The sequence below is a fragment of the Mustela erminea genome, chromosome 5 (genome assembly GCF_009829155.1).
Source record: "Mustela erminea isolate mMusErm1 chromosome 5, mMusErm1.Pri, whole genome shotgun sequence".
In the NCBI taxonomy this organism is placed as follows: domain Eukaryota; kingdom Metazoa; phylum Chordata; class Mammalia; order Carnivora; family Mustelidae; genus Mustela; species Mustela erminea.
Genome location: NC_045618.1, coordinates 135,724,554 through 135,745,866, shown reverse-complemented (window position 1 = coordinate 135,745,866; position 21,313 = coordinate 135,724,554). Strand labels below are relative to the sequence as shown.

The 21,313-nt window shown below is 47.1% G+C and overlaps 2 protein-coding genes and 1 long non-coding RNA gene across 9 annotated transcripts in view; all 3 read left to right on the top strand.

Annotated features, from left to right (window-relative positions):
- The first annotated feature begins 542 nt into the window (after positions 1 to 542).
- On the top strand, positions 543 to 3,277 carry LOC116591806. The gene is made up of 2 exons (XR_004286169.1): positions 543 to 670; positions 3,005 to 3,277. It is a non-coding gene; the product is annotated as an uncharacterized LOC116591806 (long non-coding RNA).
- A 3,469-nt stretch (positions 3,278 to 6,746) lies between these two features.
- Positions 6,747 to 20,327, top strand: LOC116590232 (protein argonaute 14-like). Its single transcript, XM_032341824.1, has 3 exons — positions 6,747 to 6,842; positions 18,804 to 18,964; positions 19,760 to 20,327. The coding sequence occupies exons 1-3, from the start codon at positions 6,747 to 6,749 to the stop codon at positions 20,322 to 20,324; spliced, it is 822 nt and encodes a 273-aa protein (XP_032197715.1). The 3' UTR covers positions 20,325 to 20,327.
- The window catches only part of PCNX1 (pecanex 1), a 159,653-nt gene continuing 158,600 nt past the window's right edge, over positions 20,261 to 21,313 (top strand). For 3 of the 7 annotated variants that reach the window (XM_032345077.1, XM_032345080.1, XM_032345076.1), the window contains exon 1: positions 20,262 to 20,567. In XM_032345077.1, the coding sequence (XP_032200968.1) occupies positions 20,415 to 20,567 (153 nt within the window). In that variant the 5' untranslated portion in view covers positions 20,262 to 20,414. Of the gene's footprint in view, positions 20,568 to 21,313 lie in introns of all 7 variants that reach the window. The other 4 variants (XM_032345078.1, XM_032345081.1, XM_032345079.1 and 1 more) reach the window with 3 other exon arrangements.

The following is a 21,313-nucleotide window of genomic DNA, read 5'->3' as shown; positions in this document are numbered from 1 at the left end:
AAGGGACAAGGAAGGGTTGGCTGGAAAGTGGGGTTGGTACTTGGAAGGGTCATTGAGGTCAGATCGTGGAGGAATATGGTTCCAGATCAAGGAGTTAGTCCATGAGCAGTAGAGTGGATTTTGAATCAGGTATGAACTGAAGCTATAGAATGTGGTTTTGGAAGGAAAAAAAAAAAGAATATTCAAGACAGTAAAGACCAGGAACTGAAGGCAAAACCAAAGTGGAGGGGTTTCCCTGCATTAAAAGGTAAACTGAGGCATAGTAAAACTTTTCTTCAAGGGTTTCTTTGAACATACATCCTTTTGAATTGGAAGTCAAACCAACAACGGTCTGGAGCACTCCACTGACAGAAGCTAGGGGAGAGGTTTTTATAGAGAGGATGGAGAAACAAAGCAAGGAGATTACTCCATTGACCATGGCTTACGCAATTGCCTTATTTGGGGAAGCCTATTTGTGTGCTTGCGACTGGCTGTTCTTAAGTTTCATTTTCTCGGGTTTGAATGCATCGACTCTGGCTTAGGTTTGGCTTCCTTACGTAGGCTGCCAAGGCGGTAGGGCCATCTCAATCCAATGGCCTCCTTATTTAATTACTTTAATACCTGGAATATCCCGGAAGCAATTCTGCCACCATGAGTCAGGCTGGAGGACATAGGAGACTCCACTTGTGAGGTGAGGTCCGAGGGGAGTGATGGTTATCCAAGCCTCAGGGTGTCAATCCAGTCCCTTACTGGGCAGACCCAGCCAGTACCCCTGCAAGCAGTGAGATGAGGAACCCCATAGAGCAGAACCATGTGGACAGCAAGAAAGTGGTGTGTGCTGTCTTTGTCCAGCGTCTGAGGACAGAGGACAGGATGGGTGGGCGTCTAAGGAAAGAGGACAGGATCCAAGAGTGGTTGGTGCACACCTGGGAGGGATTGAGAAAGGCCCTTCAGGAGCTGACTGGCCTTAGCATCAAAGACCCAAAGGTGGGATTCAACACAGAGGGTCGGGAGCCTCTTCAAGGAGTCAGGGCAACAGCTATGTTGCAGAGACAAAGAGAAGAGAGCGCAGGCTTCCAAGTCAAGCACACCCAGGCTTGACTCCAAGGGCAACTATACAGCTGCTGTGTAAACTTGGGCAAGCCACTTAACCTCCCTGAACCTGTTTCCTTGCCTAAAAAGAGACCTAATCATGTCTTTTCCATGGAGTTGTCATAAGGAGTGTACATAATTCATGAGAAGTGCTTGGCACTTGGAGCACTCAGCAAATGAGGGCTATTATTATTGTCAATGTCATCCTCATTACTTACATTGAACCGCGGAGATTTCTTCAGCCCGGACTCCGAAGATCAAGCAAGGGAGAGGAGCGTGTGCCGGGAGCAGAGAAACCAGAAAGGGGAGCAGGACCTCCCGGAGCCTGTGGCAGATGACTTCTCTCTCATTCTGGCCATTTGTAATTGTCCGTGTGCTCATTTGTCCTCACACTCAATGCTGCTGCCATTGTCACCATTCCCTTCAGCAGAAATGAAAAGAACCTTAGATTTCTGCCTAACCAGCCGCATGGCTCGTGCTCGGCCGCTGACATGCCCATTCATCTTGTCTGTGGGGGGAGCTGTCATCGATAGCCAGGGATGCCAGCTGCTCAGGGTGTCGCACAACCGTCGCCATGGTTTCTGGCCAGATCTCATTAGCTAAGTGAGGTGGAGCCCAGTGGGGTTAAGAGGTTAATGCTGGTAGGGGAGACCTCTCAGGGGCGGGGGCCGGGAGACACAGGTGGTTACAAGAGTCCATGCTTGTGATGGGAGGGCGGGACTGACCCAACCTGGGGTCAGGGGATGCTTACTGGGGTAGAAAAGTAAGGTCACGACCTTCCACAGTCTCTGAGGAGCTTGTGACCATGTATTTCATCAGAGAAGGACGTTCGCCACAGTGATCCTACAGGCTTCCAACTGATGGGATTTGCCCCCTTTAGATTTGACTCACCCCACTCTTGGTGCCCAATCCAATAATGACCAACATTTATTAAGCCTTTACTGTGTGCCAGGAGGCACTGGGCTAACGTATTTTACAGACTGTCCCATTTAATCTTCACCACAACCCTAACAAGTTCGTAGTGTTGTTTGCTCCATTTTATGGATCAATAGAGACTCAGAGAGGTTAAGCAACTTGTCCAAGGCCACACAGCCAGTAAAACTGTGGTGCCACGTGGAGAATCCAGGTTTTGCTGATTCCAGATTTCCAGCTCTGAGTGAGGGTGCCAACCACTGCCTCTCACGCTTTAAAATGCATATGAGTCACAGGGAATTTCTTAAAATGAAGATTTGACTCAGAAAATCTGGATGGGGCCTGAGATGCTGCATTCCTCAGCAGCTCTCAGGCTCTGTGTATGTTTTTGGTCCATGAATTAGACTTTGAGCAGTAAGGGGCTTGCCCGATGGATTTGGTTTACAGCGGTTGATAGGCTGCCGGGTTCCTCGCCAGAGCAGGTTGAGTTTTAGTCTTGGATAAAATGCTTTTAACCCGTTTTTTTGGTATTTGTTTTTATCACACATTTAACACCTTAAAACAACAGTCGGTATTATCTCACAGACTCCATGGGCAAGGGGTCTGAGGAACAGCGGGACTCTCTGCTCAGTTTCTCACAAGCCTAGATTAAGGTGTCGGCCAGGATGCACTCTCATCTGGAGCTCAGAGCCTTTGTCCATGAACATGAAATTCAGTGTCTTGCTGCTGGAGGGCTGAGGTCCCTGTTTCCTGACTGGCTGTCACCCCGGAGGCCTGCTCCCAGCAGTCCTAGGGACTGCCACATGTCTTGGCTCTTCCGTCTTCAAAGCCAGCAATGGAGTATTTCCCTTTCGTTGAATCCTTCTCGGACTTCAAATCTCTTGGACTTCCTCTGTCTCTGACCTTTAGATCCAGATATAAAGGGCCACGTGATTCGGTCAAGACCACCCCAAAAACCTCCCTGTCGTGAGGTCACCTGATGTGGACACTTAATTACATCTGCAGAATTTCTTCCCAGCAGGACGGAGGTGAGTGGCCGGCCAGCTAGGAGAAGGCTTGAGCATGCCAGGGGCCAGACGTCTTGGAGACCCTCTGAGAATTCTGCCCGTTACAAAGTGTTTGAGCTGCGTTGCTGACTGATGGACATTTTTAGACTCGTGAAAGTGGAAACCGTGTGAACGGCCTCATTTATGCTTTCATTTTTTATTTGTTGTAAGCCTCTCCCCTAGTGTTAAGAATTTCCAACACTTGTTTCAAAATAAAAATGAGCTGTCATGAGGGAGATTCCAGCAAATTGAGCTCAGTCCTTTTTCTTGTTTGTGACATAAGCTGCAAGGGGGCAGGAGAGCACCTGATACAGAGATCATTTGGGGTTTTTCACTGACTCATAACCGATGTCCAGAAACAAGACTTCAGAGGTAGTGAGGTTTATGGGCAAGCAGCAGCTTCTCCCCAGGAGGTCTAAGTGCTCTGTAGATGTTGGGAGCTGGAAGACGTGTTTAAGAAGGAGAGTTTGTAAGACCCCAACAGCAAAGATCTAACTGAGGTCTCAGGACTCCGGTCCATCTTCTGTGACTCTGTCCCTGTTTCTCAGCCAACAACACCGTCCTATATTCGAGGGCTCATAAAATGTCAACCCAGCACCTTTTTCTGTACTTGGGTCTGAGAGAAGACAAGTCAGAGTAAGAAGAAGAGAAAAATGCTGTAGAAACCTGCAGGGGGAGGGAATTTCCAGGGTTTTTCTATAGTAGGGAAAGCAGAGAGAGATGTTAAAAGACACACACACACACACACCGGGGTTCTGAGTTTGCAGAGTGTGGACTAAGATAGCTTTTTGTCCAGAGGTGGGGCTGGGCAAGCTGTAATCCGGGGATGCTGCTTCCACTGCGATTCTCGTAGCCAGATCACTACCTAGGAAACACCACAATTTGCTTAGCCAGCTCCCCCCATAGAGAACGGCGAGGGGATGGTTGCAGGAAATGTACTGTCCACTGCGACCTCCCAGTGAAGGCGGGAATCAGTAGCGGTATTGCTTCCTCTAGAGTGTGAAAGGTTCAGCCGAGGTGACTGCCCTTAACTCCATTTTTTGCCAACACATAGCAAACTCTGTTTTGCATCTTTGGTCTCAGGCATCATTTCTGAAATACGAATCACAAAAGCCGTGCATTTCTGCTGTGCCTGCTGCGACTTGCTTTATCACTCTCCGATTTCGGAGTCAATAAAATGATGCTGTCGTTCCAGCTGGGAGGTATTTTGATTGTTCCAGACAGAAAGCTGGCCGGTGGCATTGGGGGAGTGACACAGAGAGAGAGAAAGGGAGGGAGGGAGAGAGAACTTGTGTGTGTGTGTTTCTGAGGCTGAGGAGGAGATTATCTCATTTTAGCAATGGATAAATGCATTTTGATGGTAACTGGTGACCAAGTTGAGACCTCCCACACAGTCTTCTAGCGCCGTGGCAATTTACTAACAGACAAAGAGAATTCCTTGCTAAAGTCCTCATTAGCAAAAATCCTATACCCCTGGCTTCTAAATAGGCATAAATGTAGGGTAGTAAAATAGAGACTGGGAACCAAATAAGAGGGTTGGAGTAAATGATCTCCTTTGACTTAAAGCGAATTCCAGGCTGGATGTTGGAAGACTTAGCGATGATGAGAAATGCCAGAAGATGGAGAGTATTAATTTAGGAATGTAGTGGAAGGTAGTGGAAATCTTCTCAACTGATAAATGAATTTGTGAAAACAGGCGTGTGTGTGTGTGTGTGTGTGTTTGTCTCGGATTTTGAGGTGAATATTTTTTTTTTTTTTTGAAGTCTTGGAATGATGGCTCAGTTGATGGCAGATTGGAAAGGACTCAGAGACCAGCCAGAAACCCTGGAGCAAGGCAAGCGTTTCCAGAAGGTCTTGGCAGAAAGAGTCAGATGGAGGGACGGGCGAGCTGGTCGGTGCCGGGGAGGGTGAGGGATGAGCTACACAGGGGTGGAGCACAACCCACACGGTAGAGTCTGGGCAGTCCGAAATTCTGCTGAGCTGCTCTGGATAGTGGGTAGCCGGGACTGCGCCGCTGGAAGCATGGTTCAGATCTGCGTTCTTGGTGTGTGTGTGGGGGGGTTGACAGAAGAGCACACACCCAATCCAGAACAAATCGGATACGGCAAGGGTCTCGGAAAAGGGACTTAATCTCCAGGCATGCCCCCAGCTCCTAGAAGCAGGGGAAAGGTTGGTAGATGCCCAATAGCAAGGCTGATTTGATGCCATCCACTTGAGAAGCCAGCTTAGGGCGCCTTAAATTCCCCAGCAGAGACCGTCTGAGTGCCTCGGGTGTCCCCCGCTACACTCACTGCCAAATCATAGCAGCAGGCATGTGATGTCAAGAAAGGGGAGACGTGGTTCTGTCCTCAGGGACTTTATCATCTAGTTGGGGGAAGAAAAGGTCAGCACGCATCAGACAGGGAAGAATAGGTCTGTGTGTCCGTCAGCTCTGCGCGTACAAGCTGTACGTGTTATGAAAACAGAAAGATCAAGGAAGGTTTCATGGGAGAGGTGAGCTCTGGGGGAGGGCTTGAATTTTTTTAAGCAAGGAAGAACAGATTCTGGGCATCAGGGGGAAAGTGTTAAGGGGGGCAAAGAGAAGAGTAAGAAATGCCCTGGGGTAGCTTCCTCATTGTTCCTGCCCAGTCAGGGATCCTTAAGCCCCTCATGGCTGTAAGGAAGCCACCACGGGAATAGCTAGTGGGCACTCAGACTGTAGAACCCAGAGAACGGAAGTGGAGTTTGCCTGACACGAGAACACGATCAGAATGACCATGATGGTGACTCCCAGCTGCTGCTGTCTGGGGCTAAGGGCCTGTTCCATGCTCCTAGCTCACCTAGCCTTGATTTGCACTAGTGTCAATCACAAGCCTAAAGGGCATTTTCCGACGTGCTTCCTGCCTATGCTCCCCACCCTGATCGTGCCGATTCCTCATTTCCCTCCTATTTGTTTAGTGACTCCCATAGAATCAAATTTTCCCTTTAACTGAAACCCTTAGGATCCTGGGGCCGTCGTCCACTTCTTCCCCCGTAGATGACCTAGTGAGACACATTGTGTTCCCGCAGCCCTGGATCCCGTGGCTGACAGAATAGGCCACCTGTTCAGCACCGTCAGGACGTCAGGATGAATGTCACCATCAAGATGACTCCTCTATTTGAGGACGATGAGTCAACTCAGCGTCTTTGTCTATCTTTGGGACTTTTACTGTAAAAAAAAAAAAATGAGTTTTAACATACTTCTTCAGCACTGGCAGTTGCCTTTCCCAGTCGGCGGTTGCTTAAGAAATTCCTAATGGCTCATGTCAGATCCCAGGATACTGGCCTAGAAGGATGAGAAAGGAGCTGGTGTCAGAGTCTTGGCGCTCAGCGACTTGGCGCTTCTGCTCTGTGGGCGCAGCCTCGAGTAGGAGCTGGGATAATCCCTTTCCTTGAGCAGCTGCTTAAGCGGACCTGACGTTTGGATTGGAAAAGTTATTTCAACTCACCCCAAGGTGGAGGAATCACTTTTTCATTGTCAGAAAGTAACATGTGTCCTGCATAACTAAGGAGGCTTTTCCCGGATTTGCCACAGGAGGAAAGCCGGCATTCAGGGCTAAATCGCACCGCGTCGGTGGTGGGGGGGGTAAGGACAGCGATGGACACTTGTTTAGCCATTTACAGCAGATTGTTTTAAACCTCATTTAATCCTCTCAACAAGCCCGAGATAAAGAGGTCATTTAATTTTGTATTCTACAGATGAGGAAACAGATGCGCTTTCTTAAGCAACCGCCGGCGAGTTGCAACCCAAAAATGAACCCAGTCTCTTTGAATGCCATTCCCACCGCCTTTCCAGTAAATTAGAGGTTCTATTCCTCTGTGTGGCAGTCAGCTGCGAGATGTGTCACACAAGAATTTGTCAGTAACAAAAAAAGAAAAATTAGATTAAATGGTGGGGACGCCTGACTGGCTCAGTCAGGTGGGCATGTGACTCTTGACCTTCAGGTTGTGAGTTCAAGCCCTGTGTTAGATGTAGAAAGTACTCAAGAATAAAATAAAATAAAAAAAATTCAATGTAGTGGAGTTAGAGACCATCTGGAGTTTGAATCTTGGCTCCACCAGCTTTTTTACCTGTGTGACCTTGGGCAACTTACTTAACCTCACGGTGTCTTGGTTTTCTCACTATTATAAAGGGGGAAATAATAGGGCTCACTTCATACCACTGCTGTGAGAACTGAAAAAAAGGTAACGCATGGGGAATTCTGTAGTTCAGGGGCTGACACTGGCTGCTGGGCAAATAGCAAGTGTTGAAGTGTGGGATACGTAAGCAGAGAAAGCACGCGATAAGCACATTCCTATAGAGAGGGATGAGGATACTAAGCTATAGGGATTCAAAGAAGACAAAGAGCTTCTGCCCTTAAAATAACTCCTGGTCTCCTGGGAAAGACAGAGATGTAAACAAATAAGTATAATGCGATGTGACAGTGCCACGGAAGAAGTCTGTTTGTACTTGTCAAAGGATTTTTACTCAGCGGTGACCATGGCATTCCGTTGCTGTGGATAATGGTAGTTTTTATTCCACTGGAGAATCACAATGTATATTCCATTCTTCTTGTAGTAAAAGGGAGTTGGGTAAGTGTCCTTGGGTATCTGGATTTGGCTCACCCCACTGCTAAAATCCACAGCTTAGGAAACCAAGATGTGTCTCCGTTCTGTCTTTCCTGCTGGGCTCCCCTCTCCCTGGCTGGCTTCGGAGGGGGCTTCCTAGGCCATGTGCTCTTCTTGTTAAAACTCTGCATGCTCAGCAGTTATCTTAGAGTGCACCCAGAAGTAAGCTAGCGGGCCCAGTCCTACAGGACATTAATCATGCCATGTCCAAAAAGAGCCTGAATTAATAAAGAGAACATTACGCGTGTCAGTTTTAAGTGACTTAAATCACTTCAGCTATACTTTGTTGTTTTCTTTTTCTTTTTTATTCTTTTAAAGATTTTTCCCATTTATTTGACAAAGAGAGAGAGGGAGGGAGCGCACAAGCAATGGGAGGGGCAGGCAGAGGGATAAATAAGTCGGCTCCTCAAGGACCGGGAACCCGATGTGGGACTCGATCCCAGGACCTTGGGACTGTGATCTGAGCTGAAGGTACATAGCTAACCAACTGAGCCATCCAGGCACCCTGTTTTCTTTTCTTTCTTTTTTTTTTTTAAAGTGTTTGTTTTTTAAAAATTCTTTATATTTTAAAAAGACTTTATGTATTTGTCAGAGAGAGAGAGAAAGAGAGAGAGAGAGCGCGCACAAGGTGGGGAGCAGCAGGCAGAGGGAGAAGCAGGCTCCCCGCTAAACAAGGAGTCCGATGCGGGACTCCATCCCAGGACCCTGGGATCATGACATGAGCCGGAGACACTTGACTGACAGAGCCACCCAGGCACCCCCACTTTGTTGTTTTCCATTGTTTATGTTGTAGAGCACGTCCTGAGCAAGCGCATTTCCAAATAGTGATCATGATGAATATGCAGCAAGCATTATCCCTTGGGTGATTTCAGGACCTTTTTACCCCATTGTCTCCCCAACATCCAACATACATCATGGCCTAGGGGAAGCTATAGAAACTCTGAGTTACGGTTTTGCTAATTAAAGTCAATGAAAGGGGCGCCTGGGTGACTCAGTCGTTAAGCGTCCAGAGTCCTGGGATCGAGCCCGACATCGGGCTCCCTGATCAGCAGGAAGCCTGCTTCTCCCTCTCCCTCTGCTGCTCCTCTGTGTGTGTTCCCTCTCTCTGTCAAATAAACAAATAAAATCTTAAAAAGAAATAAAGTCAATGAAAACTTAGATGTTTTAAAACATTTACAGAGAACACTGGCAATACCTTCAGTGTCATAAAACAAGAAGGGGCATCATCATGAAATGGCATAAAACTAAATGGGGAGAAATGGGGGAAAAAAAATCAAAGTTGGACTTATTCCTCATACCTGACCAGGATAAATATCAAGCAGATATAATATTTAAAGGTATAAAAATGAAACCATCTTCTCTTCTAGAAGAAACTAAAACAGAGTTATTCACCTAAGAATAGGATGAGGCCTTTTTGGTTATGACATTAAACCCAGAACTGTACAAGATGGATATGTTCAATCTCATAGCATTAAAATGTTCTGCCTGGAAAGAACCGTAAGCTAAGGCAAAAGACAAATGACAAATTGGATGGAAATATTTGCAGCTGTATTACAGGCCAAAGACTAATTTCCCTTAACATATGAGCTCCTACAAATCAGAAAGCAAAAGACCAATGGTGCAACGCAAACATGGGCAAAGAATAAGAACAGGCAAGTCTTGGTAGAGCAAGAAACAGCCCCCAGGCACCAGAGAGTGGCTCAGCTTCACCCAGGACGGAAGAGATTTAAATTAAAATTACAGGGCGCCTGGGTAGCTCAGTGGGTTAAAGCCTCTGCCTTCAGCTCAGGTCATGATCTCTGGGTCCTGGGAGCAAGGCCCGCATCGTGCTCTCTGCTCAGCGGGAGCCTGCTTCCCCCTCTCTCTTTGCGTGCCTCTCTGCCTGCTTGTGATCTCTGTCTGTCAAATAAATAAATAAAATCTTTAAAAAAATTAATTAAAATTATACTGAGATAACAGAGCGCCAGGGAGGCTTGGTCAGTTAAGCATTGTCTGCCTATAATGATCTCTGGCCGCTGAGACTCAGGCTGTGTCATCTCCCTGCTCAGTGGGGAGTCTGCTTTCCATCCCTCCCCCTGCACCCTCCTGTTCATGCTCTCTCTCTCTCTCTCTCTCTTTCTCTGTCTGTCTCTCTCAAATAAATAAAATCCTTTAAAAAATTATACGGCAATAACAATTTTCAATGATCAGATTAGCAAAGACCCCCACAGTCTGATATCGTGCTATGCTGATAAGGGTGTTCTGAGACGGGCACTTTGAAGACCTGCCAGTGGGAGTATAAACCGGTGCAGGAATAGCTAGCAATTTGACATTAACTCCAGTTTTAGGAATTTATGCTTTAGAGAGTCCCCAGATGTACACAATGAAATATATATGATCTCATCCATTATAGCAGCATTTTAACAACAAAACGTTATCAGCCACCTAAATGTCATCCCATAGGTATTGGATAAATTGTGGCATATTCATACGGTATAATACAATGCAGGGGGGAAAAAATGAATGGCAAAGCTCTTCAGGTGTTGATACAGTAATCTCCAATATATATTGTTCAGCCAGAAAAAAAAAAAAAAGCAAGATATAGTACGGTGTGTGTAGCTTGCCATACTTTATGTACAGAGAGAGAGCTTATGTCTAAACTCTTGGTTTTTCCTTTGTACAAACCTCAAATATCTCTGTAGGGCTAGGGGTCAGCAATAGAACGGATGTTTCACTATATATACTTTTTGCTTGGTTTTTGCTTTTTCTTAAATATTGAACTGTGTGAAGGTGTCACCTATTAAAGCTTCAAAAATGAGCTACAAAACAACAATAAGCCAAAACTGTTGATTACTTAGTGAAACACAATTAATTTTATTGATACATTAAGTAATGAATTAAATGGCCAAGTTTGTAAACGCGTGTGTGGTTGTCTGTCTGTTTAGTCTGCATTCATTGTTTCTGGTTCTTAACGTAATCCAGGTTTTATTTGAGGATCTACCAGTCTCAACAATAACCCCTTGTGTCTCAGCCCACATCGGGGACTGGCTCGTCTAAAGGCAGCTCTGTTCTCAGGGCCAGGAACTGGTTCAGGACCTCTGGCTAAAGGTGGTGCGCGGCATTGCCCCGAGAACAGGGCTTGACTCAAGGATGCTAGAGGCTCTTGGGAAAGAAGTTTCCTTGCTTTTAGGTGAACTGTACCCAGACGGATGGCATTTCTATGTGAAACCAGTAACTGGTACAACCATTTTGCCCCCATGAAGGGAGCATCCCGAGGAGAAAGCCATCCCATGAAAGAGGCCATCTCAGGGTACTGTGGAGAAATAGATCCAGAGACACTAAATGAAACTGCCCTTGAATCCACCCTACCCTCTGGACTTGTAGTTTGATGAAGCAATACTTTTCCTTATTGTTTATGTGAGTTTGAATAGAATTTTCTGTTACTTGAGACTGTAGGCTAATACCCATGTCGCACAGAGGAATGTTTCCAAGAATCTGAGAGAAACACATGGGTAAGTCAGAAGGAAAAAATGCCTCCTGAAGTTTCTCAGACTTAGCAGACTGCCAAGGCACATGGCATGTGTTGACATAAAAACTTTCCCAATCAGGCTCTGAACTCCGATTAGATTATGGTACAGAAGTAGATGGGGGGGGGGACAGAGTGGAGAGGCGGAGAAGGAGAACACCAACATTTTCAGTGGTTGTGACTGGGTAGGGGGCCTGGTGGGTAAGTTTTAGCTCCTGTTTCTGTAATTTCTATGATTAAAAAAATGTATTTTTTTTTTTAATGATGAAAAGCTAAATACCAGCCAAAAAGGCCTCTTGGAAGCAGATTGGTAGAGAGGCTGGGCCAAGCAAATCCCAATAAGTTAATGTGAGGTTTTCAAAATACAAGCCTGAAGGCTAAATAAATAAACGCTTATAAAAAAGCTCTTCATAAATTAGAGATTAGGAGGTTTAAGAACTCATAGTAACCTGAGGCTATTAGGAGTAAGGGATTTAAAGCCAGCAGAACCCCCAAAGCAAATTTAGAGCATAGTTGTAATACCGCAGAGCTCGGTCTTCTGCTCTTGAGACACTAATTTTCACAAACACTTTTGAGGTGGGGTGTTTCTCATCTCTGCTCATTGGACTTTGTTTTCACTTTCTGGTACTTCCCACAGGCTGAGGGTCACTACAGGACTCAGGCTGGGTGGGGGCGTTAGCATCTCTTGGAAGTGGGCGAAGGAAGCTTTCCCCCTCTTCATCCACTGACAACCTTTGAGGAGCAGAAGAGGAGGACTCTATAAAGGAGACCAAGTCTAGGATAATCAGGGAAGGAGGTGAGAGAAAACCGGAAGAAAGAGTGATGACCCAGGAGCAAAATGGTCAAATAAAGCAGGGACTGAGAAGTGCCTGCTGGACTTGGCAACTAGGAAATCCCTGGTGACTTGGGCCAGAGCAGTGGCCAGAGTTAAGTTCAAGGCAGGTGAAGAGTCTTCCTCCCTTCTTTCCTTCCTTCCTTTTTTGGATTTCTTTATTTATTTGAGAGAGCATGCCAGAGCAGGGGGGCGGAGAGGGAGAGGGAGAGAAGCAGACTCCTGGCTGAGCACAGAGCCCCACACAGGGCTTGAGCTCAACCCTGAAATCATGACCTGAGCCGAAATCGAGAGTCAGATGCTTAAGCGACCGAGCCACCCAGGCGCCCTCCATCGCTCCACTCCTAAGAAACTTGGCTGGAAAGGAGAGAGAAAGAGGATGGGTGCTGGAGCACACGGAAGGCTTGCGGAGGAGAGTGCTTGTCTGTAGGATGAAGGAAAGAATCAGTAGAAAGAGAATGCTTTTGGTGCCCAAGGAGCCAAGGTTAACAGATTGCGTATGGTTCAGAGATTACAGGAGAAGGGTCCAGAGACTGCAGGTAGAAAAGAAAAAGAGAGAGAAGAAAGGATGGATGTGTCCGTAGACATAGAAGTAGGAAGGCAGGGAAGTGAGAGATGCCCGGCTGATATCCTCTATTTTCTTTGTGCTATGGGAGGGAGAGGAGTCTATATGTTTCGAGAACATTGGTGATCTTTTAAAAGACATTACGAGTTACTGAGTAAGAACCAAAGAATTGTCAGGGAGAATCCGGGTCGCAGCTGAGATTAGAACCTGGGAAGTTAACCTGTGTGCTGAAGGTCGAAAAGGCAGATCCATCCTGATTTGTGGTTTTAGTGGATGGCAAGGAGCGGAGCGGAAGAAGGGAGAAAAGCACTGGTCTTGGAATGACTGAATTGTGAAACCCTGAGACCTACACTGGATAAGAAAGTGAGGACAGGAGAGGTGGTGGTGGTGGTAGAGGGGTCAAGAGAAAGAAAAGAAGGAATTAAAAAAAAAGAAAAAAGAAAGAAAGGCTGGGGACAGTGGTTCTCAATCCTGGTTTACAGAATAGGGTGCTTAAAAATGTAGATCTCTTGGCCCCGTGTGAGAGATTTCAATTTACTAAGACTTAAGCAGAACCTAGGGATCTGCATTATTTTCCAACTTATTAATTACCTTTTTAAAATTGGGTAACATGAATGTGACATAAAACTCATAAGTACAAAAGATACACAACAAAAAGTCAGTCTTTCTCTCATCCCTGTGGCAACTCCTGCTGCTGTTGTCTCAGATGTTCTGTTAGGGACATTCAATACTTAATTCCATACAAAATATGCCTTTTTTTCTTTATGCAAACAACAGCCTATTATACATACCGTCCTACGCTTCCCTCCCCACACTTAGCCATATATCTTAAAGATCAATCCATATCAGCTGTTGAAAGCTCAGTCAGTGCAGGGGTGCTTGGCTGGCTCAGTTGGTGGAGCGTGTGACTCGTGATCTGTCAGCTGTGGGTTCGAGTCCCATGCGGGAGTAGAGATTATTTAAATAAATAAACGTTTTTTTAAAAAAAGGTTTCTTCAGTGTTCCATTGGCTGCTTGGAATTCCATCTTTTAATAGCGAAAGATGGAAGACAAAAGATGCTTATATTAATTCTCTATTTCAGGGATTGCCAACCATGGAGGAGTTTTCCAGTACCCTGTGTATAGATGTGCCAGAATTTGGAGTTCTACATTTTTTTTTTTTAAGATTTTATTTATTCATTTGACAGAGAGAAAGATCACAAGTAGGCGGAGAGGCAGGCAGAGAGAGAAGCCCGCTGAGCAGAGAGCCCGATGCAGGGCTCGATCCCAGGACCCTGAGATCATGACCCGAGCCGGAGGCAGAGGCCTTAACCCACTGAAACACCCAGGCGCCCCGGCGTTCTACATTCTTAATAGATTATGATTGGGGGGTGGGGGATTCATGGACTACACATTGAAAAACACTTGTCACAGGATGTGAGAGCATAATGAGTTTCAAAGATGGAAATACTGAGAAGGAGAAGGAAGAAAACTGGACGGACTGGGAGCTTTAACTTTGCATCATGATCTCTATTGATTTATTTGGGAGATTTTATCCTGAAGATATCACTGCCCTGGGACCTATATACAAAGTATACTATTGGTGCACAGTTAGGAAATGGTTATGTATATTAACAGCTGCTGAGTCCCGGTGCAATAGGCAAAGCAAAAACAAAAATAAAAATAAAACCAAACCAAAGGAACAAACAAAACTCCTAAGAAACACAGTCTCGCATGCTGTCAAGTTTTCCATAAAGAAAGCTGTGAAAAATCTCCAAGGGAAAGATCTTTTTATTACATCATCGTTTATCTTTGCCATTAGACAAAGCAGTTGAGGGGCATCTGGCTGGCTCAGTTGGTAGAGCATGTGACTCTTGATCTCAGGGTCATGAGTTCAAGCCCCACATTGGGCAGGGGGCCCCCTTAAATGAATGAATGAATGAATGAATGAATGAAGCAATCCAAATTAAATGCAATGAGTCCACAACATAGAATTCCCCAGGATTCTTCAATTCTGCTTGGATTTCTTGAGTTGGGACTACGACAGATTTAGAAAGTAAAAAACTCTTAGGGGCATCTGGGTAGCTCAGTCATTAAGTGTCTGCCTTCAGCTCAGGTCATGATCCCAGTGTCTTGGGATGGAGCCCAGCATCGGGCTCCCTGCTGAGCAGGGAGCCTGCTTCTCTCCTGCCTGCCATTCCCCATGCTTGTGCTTGTTCTCCCCCTCTCTCTCCCTCTTTCTCTTTTTGCTAAATAAATAAATTTAAAAACAAACAAACAAAAAAACCTCTGGACGGAAACACTGGTTGATTCCACACCTCATGATATTCTACTTCCGGATACCACTTCCCATCAAGGAATGTTCTTGGTGCTCCTTTCCAGAAGGACCAGACATCTAGCTTCCAGAGGCGACAACCCTCATTTCTGCTATGCTCTAGAGAACAGGCAGGTGCTCTAGAGGACACCAGAAGTTACTAACCAGGGGAGCTCCTCACAGAATCCCCCAGCTAGATCAGTTGGCCCAACAGGTCCTGCCAGAATAACGTTGCCTTGGCTGAAACAGAAAGGTAAGCCAGTTCTTTAATATGGTACAGCTAAACACATCGGCCATCCACTGACATAGAAGAAACCTTTCATGGGAAAATATGGGAAGTAATACATGTGCATACTGTTTCTAATTCAGGGATTCCCAGCATTGGGGGAGTTTTACAATATCTTATACACTTCCCCTTTCCTTTCACTGCCCTGTCCCAAAAGTTTTGGGTGTGAGTTTAAGAAAAGTGAATTGGGATTTTGAGATATAACAGAAGATACCCTTAAGATGACCTAAAACCATAGCAAGAATTACTGAACTACTTACTGTCAGTTAAAACATTTTCTAAAGTAGTCCTCACGTAGAATTGGCATTTGGAAACCATAATAGGGGAGCACCTGGCTGGCTCTGACCGAAGATCATGCAACTCTAGATCTCAGGGTGGTGAGTTCAAACCCCATGTTGGGCGTAGAGATTTTACTTAAGTAAATGAATAAATAAAAACGTAAAAAAAAAAAAAAAGTAAAACAAAACAGTAGATTGAATTGAGATTTCCCAAAAGAATGAGCTTATTGAGCTCCATATCCAGATATTGGTATTTTATAATTATATAATGTAAGATTTGGGAAGCTCCCCTTCCCTGCTTCGACATTTACTTTTCTGATGGGATAGAAAGTGGTAAATAGCAAATAACCAAAAAGAGAACCAGGGAAGGACTCTAGGGCACTTTCCTTCTCTTCCAAAGGATCCTCATCTCTATTCCATATTTCTTCCAAGCTGATAATGTTTTCAAATGTTCAAGACTTACCAAGTGAAACCTGAAACAGATAAAATCTTTAAAAGTCGCTGCTTTCTGTAATGCTTTATTTTTTCTACTTACATGGACTGAGTGTCCGTGGACCTGAACAGCCTTCTGCTAGGCATTGTGGGACAGGCTGCGAAGTGCCTTGCCCTCAAGGAATGTGCAGTTTGGTTGGAAGGATACAAAGTAGCACACATTTAAGTGCTAAATGAATGGAACATATGAGTGCTTTAGGCCATTCAGGAAATAGATGAATGGATTTGAAGTATTCTTAACAGATTTTAGTAGGCAGATGAAGGAGTAAGTTTTTCTAGATAAGGCAAATGGTATCAGTAGGAGCATAGAGGCAGAGATTAATAAGTGGATGGGCTGGTAAATAAATAAAATTAAATAAGTGGGTATGCTGATATTTGCCAGTCAACATGGTTTATGCTTGGGAGTAGTGGGAGTTAAGTTAGAGAAGATAGAGTGATTCTGATTATAGGCACCAGAAGGGAGTGGAAAGCTTCTGAGAAAAGGAGGGGCACAGAAAAAGTGGATTCGGGGGATTAATGTGTTGGTGGAATGTAGAATGGTTTTTGAAGGGAGGCAATCAAGGCTATTTGGTGGATGAGGAATCCACCAAATCTCCACCAAAGGCAAGATTATGCAGGACAAAGGCTGCAAGTGACTAGACCGAGGGGGGAGGGTGTACGAACTTTAAAGTCTGAGCTAGATGGAAAATATTGGTTTCGCTAAGAGAAATAAATAAGAAGGGCTGGTTTGGATTGAACAACATGGGTACCTGCTCCATTTAGGTTGTTGGCAGGACATGTGGGCTGTAACGTCCAAAGTACATAGTTGTTGCTGTATAAACTGACCAGGGCTGCAGATTGTTCACCTTTGCTCCAAGTGGGGGCTGGGTTGGGGGTTATTAGAAAGCTTTGCACAGGGGCACCTGGGTGCCTCTGTTGGTTAAGCATCTGCCTTAGGCTCAGGTCATGATCCCAGCTCAGTGGGGAGTCTGCTTCTCCCTCTGTCTTTGCCCCTCCCCCAGTCATGCTCTCTTCCTTTCCTCTCACGCTTTCAAATCAATCAATCAATCAATCAATCTCTCTCTCTCTCTTTTTTAAAGGAAGGCTTTGAACATTCAGCTTTGTTCCTTTCAGGCACGAGGGGAGTACTTGCTCTCAGAGCATTCCCAGTCCTCAAAGGGCCCATGAAGTAGTCAGGAAGTATAATTTTAATAGAATTAGCTGAAAGATGAGCAAATGTCAGGTGGTGGTTTGGTAGTATGTCATTGCTGCTAACTTTGACATGCTAAGTGTGACATTATTAATAGCTTTTAATGCAGGGCTCAGAGGACTAACACTTAGCAAATTAGATTCCTTAGTTTTTACACTGCTCTTACATTTTGAGCTATATTACCTTGGGCAAACCATTTAACCTCTCTGTGCCTTGGCTTCCTGTCCATATAATAGAAATCTTATTGTGGCAGCATTCAAAAACATTTTGAAAGACACAGATAAAAGGAATTATAGGGTTCTCCCCTGTGACCCCCACTCCAAAGACAGTCTTTCAAAAAGTTCCTCCATTTTGTTGAATTCTTTCAATTGCTAAGTTAATTAGCATTTTTTAAAAATGCATTTACCAGTCCAGAGCTGAAAAATGTAGTCTATAGCTGCCTTTTTTTTTTTTTTTTTACCTTCTGGGCCTGCTTATTCTGCTAACCTCCTTTATTCAGTGGCCAGAGTCACTGGACTCTCATCTCTAGGCTCCTGGATCTCTCCGAACCCATAATAGACTTTGAGTTCTGTATTGAATCTCTGGGATCTCAACACAAGGCAACTGCCATCAATGTGAAATTTGGTCTCAGTTCTAGGCATCAAGTTCTTTCTTTGCTTCTAAGTCTCCCTCTGTCAAATCTGGCCTTTGGATACTTGTCTTGTAGCCCTGAACCCAAGTCCTTGCCCTGCAAACTTGCCCAGCACATGACCTCAAGGACCTGGATTCTTTCATCAGTCCTTTATAGGGAGAGGAATTCAGACCTTGAAGAAAGCACTGAAGCTGGGGCTTTGCTATAAGCAGCACATTTTCTTAATTCTTGCCAGGACTTCCCAATTTTTGTCTGCTGCTGGACTGCCCAAGGTTGTGCTCCAGCTGCCCACTGACTTACAACACTTGCATTCTCTGTGTTGAACCAGCCTCCTGCTGGCTGCCTTCCTGGCTATAGCCCATTATTCCACACCTTCCAGATACTGTCTTCTGGCCGCTTGCTCATCATGCTAGCTGAGTCTGCCTCCAATCCATGATGTATCGAGGTCTGGTCTCCACTTCTTCCAATCGACCTCACCCTTATTACAGTTAATCCTTTTACATTAAACTAAAGCAGATATTTGCTGGTGTGGAAACTGAAGTGGTATTGGAATTTTATCCTTGTTTACATCTTTGTTTGTGTTGGAAGAGCTTGGGATCACTTCCAAAACCGGCTCAGAGAGCTTTCCTGTCTCTTCTAGGAGAAACAAATGAACACTTGACAATACTTTGTATTTAAGTCCAAGGCTCAAGGCCTTTATTTCAATTGTAAAATTGCCTTATTTAAACTCGATCGTGCTTTCAGGCATACTCATATATTTTAAAGTATATTTTGGCCAGTGTTCATTCGTGTCTCACAATGTGAAGGTGCTCAGAACTTGATGGCTTTGTGGTTATAAGGAAATAAAGTAATCAAGGCTGGGGGATAGTGTCCTGCAATGGTAGTTTCAACCTTTCCGGCACACTGGAATATTTCGAAGGGCTTGTTAAAACAGATTGCTGGGTCCCACACCCGAGCTTCTTTGGAGTGTTGCCTGAGAATTTGCATTTCTGACAGAGTTCTCAGACAATGTTGACACAATTGCTCCTGGGATTATACTTGGAGAATGACTGGTCATAACGTTTAAACGGGCCACAGGTAACCAAAAGCTGCGGTGCAGTGTTGATCAGTTCCAAATTCTTGTCTGAACGGATAAGGTGGAGGGTGCAGAGAAATAAGCTTCTAATTCCTGTCGGTGCAGTTAGAATGACTGATGGCCGCGGAGGTCTTCTCAACCACGATTACGGAGGAGAACGTGGGCAATCACTTACTTTCTTTGCACGTCGGCTTCCTCACCCATAAAATAATAGCCTCTACGCTGCCGCGACCTGAGCGCTGTGCAGGTCAAATGAAATGGGTAGGAAAATGTTTGAACTCTAGAGTGGGATGGCACCAGGAGGTATTACAATGGTTTTTCAATACTCTTCTTAAAACAGCACCAGTTTTTTGGCTTTCTTGCTTTTTCATTAATTACAGCAGTTTTAACCCAGGAATATCGAATACTTTTATTGCTATAATAAACTCAAACTTAGGGGGAAAAATTCATTCAATGAGATCAGACATGCCTTATAAACTTTACAAAGAGCCAGAAATGATTCCCAGTGTAGAGCGGTAAAAAAGAAAACTGCGCGACCCTATCGTGACTTGGGGTGGAGTCACAGTTAATCTTTCCACGCCGTTTTGAATGATCCACTTATAAAAATGGCTACGTTACGGCACGTTAAAATATAAAATCACCGTGTACAGTGATAAATCTGTCCACCCCATCCTGTTCCATCGCTTGAAATTTCTATTAATTTATCTGCCTTTGGAAGTAGTAAATCCTTCCAACCCTGGCGTGGCTATTTTTCTCACCCGAGGGCCTCCAGCTCGCGCCAAGGGCCAACACAGTTCTTGCTCACATCGGGCGCATTTGTGACTTTTCATTAGTCACCAGCTGTATAGAATTCTCCCGGGCCTTTAATAAGCATCGCAGATACTAGCCTCACTGTTCCCAGGTGTTCCATAAACATCATAAAACGTCGGCCAGGATGCTGACGAGGTTCTGGAGACAGGGTTTGGGAGAGTGGAGGCTCGCGTTGGGGACCGGTCCACGCACCTGGCAGGGTGGTTCTCCCCGCGCAGAAGGGGTGTCCCGGAGCCCGCCCCCGGGGCCCCGTCGGCGTCCGCGCGCGCTTCTCCCGGGCGCCGGCAGGAGGCGCCCGCGGTGGCCGAGGCGCCGCGCGCACCCGCGGGGAGCCGGCCCGGGGGGCGGAGGGAGAGGAGAGGAGGGGCTGGAGGGGGCGCGGCTTGCTCCGGGTCCCTCCCGGGCGCCGGGCCTCCCTGTCCGCCGGGTCCGAGGCTGGTGGCCGGCGGGGGTCGCGGCGACGGCGGCGGCGGCGGCGCTGGCGGGCCGCGGGCGCGGGGGCCTGGCTCTGGCTCCGGGTGTTGGGAGACAAGATGGCGGCGGCGCTGTGGAGGCTGGTCTCCTCCTCTTCTCCGCTCTCCTCCGCCCCGCCGCTCGCCGCCTCCTCCGTCTCCTCCTCCTCCTCCTCGTTAGCTGCCTCCTCCTCCTCCTGCAGCAGCCCTAGCGACCGCCGGAGCGCCGGCCCGCTCTCCCGGAGCTCCGGAGGGGGATAGACGGGGCAGCTGCGGGCTCCGGCGACCGAGGCCGAGCTGGGGCCGGGGCGGGGACGGCGGCGGCGGCGGCGGCGGCGGCGCCGGGTGGGGATGGGGTCGCAGACGCTGCAGATCCTCCGGCAGGGGGTGTGGGCCGCGCTCAGCGGGGGCTGGTACTACGACCCGCACCAGGCCACCTTCGTGAACGCGCTGCACCTCTACCTGTGGCTCTTTCTGCTCGGCCTGCCCTTCACCCTCTACATGGTGAGTGTGGGGGCGGGGAGGAGGGTGGCCCCTTCCCGCTTCCCCTCGTCGGGGACCCGGCAGCGCTGGCGTTCCAGAGTCCGGCGGGTGCTCGCGCCTCCCGGGCTCCCGGCCGGGGTCGCGCCCTCTCCTCTCCCCGGCGCGCGCCCGCCGCCCCCTCGGGGCCCGCCGCCCCACTGGCTGTGGGGCTCCCCTCCCCCACCGAGTCCCCACTGTCTCCTCTTTAGGGTGTCCCCTGTGGCGGTGATGACAGGAGGGACGAAGCAGCAGCAGCAGCAGCAGCCCCCACCTGGCTCCCCCGTGTGCCCCACCCTTTTACGGGGAAATAGTAGCCTTCAGGGCCCGGCCTTAGGGGTCCTGAACCTGTAGCCCCTCCAGCCTGTCCCCCCGGGAGGGAAGCCCAATTAGGGCTCCCTGCCCTCCACGTTTTGTGGCAGGCGCTGAGCACTCTGCTCCTGAGGGACGCCGCATTCATCCTTGGCACGCGTGCTTATTTGCGCTCCGTTCCCCGGGCGCCCGGGCACCCCCTTGGGCACTCCCTTCACCCGAGGCGGTTCGCTGTGCTCTGCACCTCGCCTCTAATCCGCGTGCGGGGGCCCTCGGAGCGGGAGGGGAACGCGCGCGGCTCTGTTGGGAACGTGATCGTGGGGCGGCCGGCTCGGACTCCAGAGTGGATCGTGGTGCACAACCCGGCTCCTAACCTCCCTGCCTCTAAAAATCATTGTTTTTGCTTACCACGGGTTCTT

What these genes read in the sequence shown, in the direction of transcription:
- LOC116590232 (XM_032341824.1), top strand. Translation starts at nt 6,747, where the DNA reads ATGAGGAAACAGATGCGCTTTCTTAAGCAACCGCCGGCGAGTTGCAAC. An exon ending in CCATTCCCACCGCCTTTCCA is followed by an intron (nt 6,843 to 18,803) that starts GTAAATTAGAGG and finishes AACGGGCCACAG; the next exon opens with GTAACCAAAAGCTGCGGTGC. An exon ending in GATTACGGAGGAGAACGTGG is followed by an intron (nt 18,965 to 19,759) that starts GCAATCACTTAC and finishes TTCTGGAGACAG; the next exon opens with GGTTTGGGAGAGTGGAGGCT.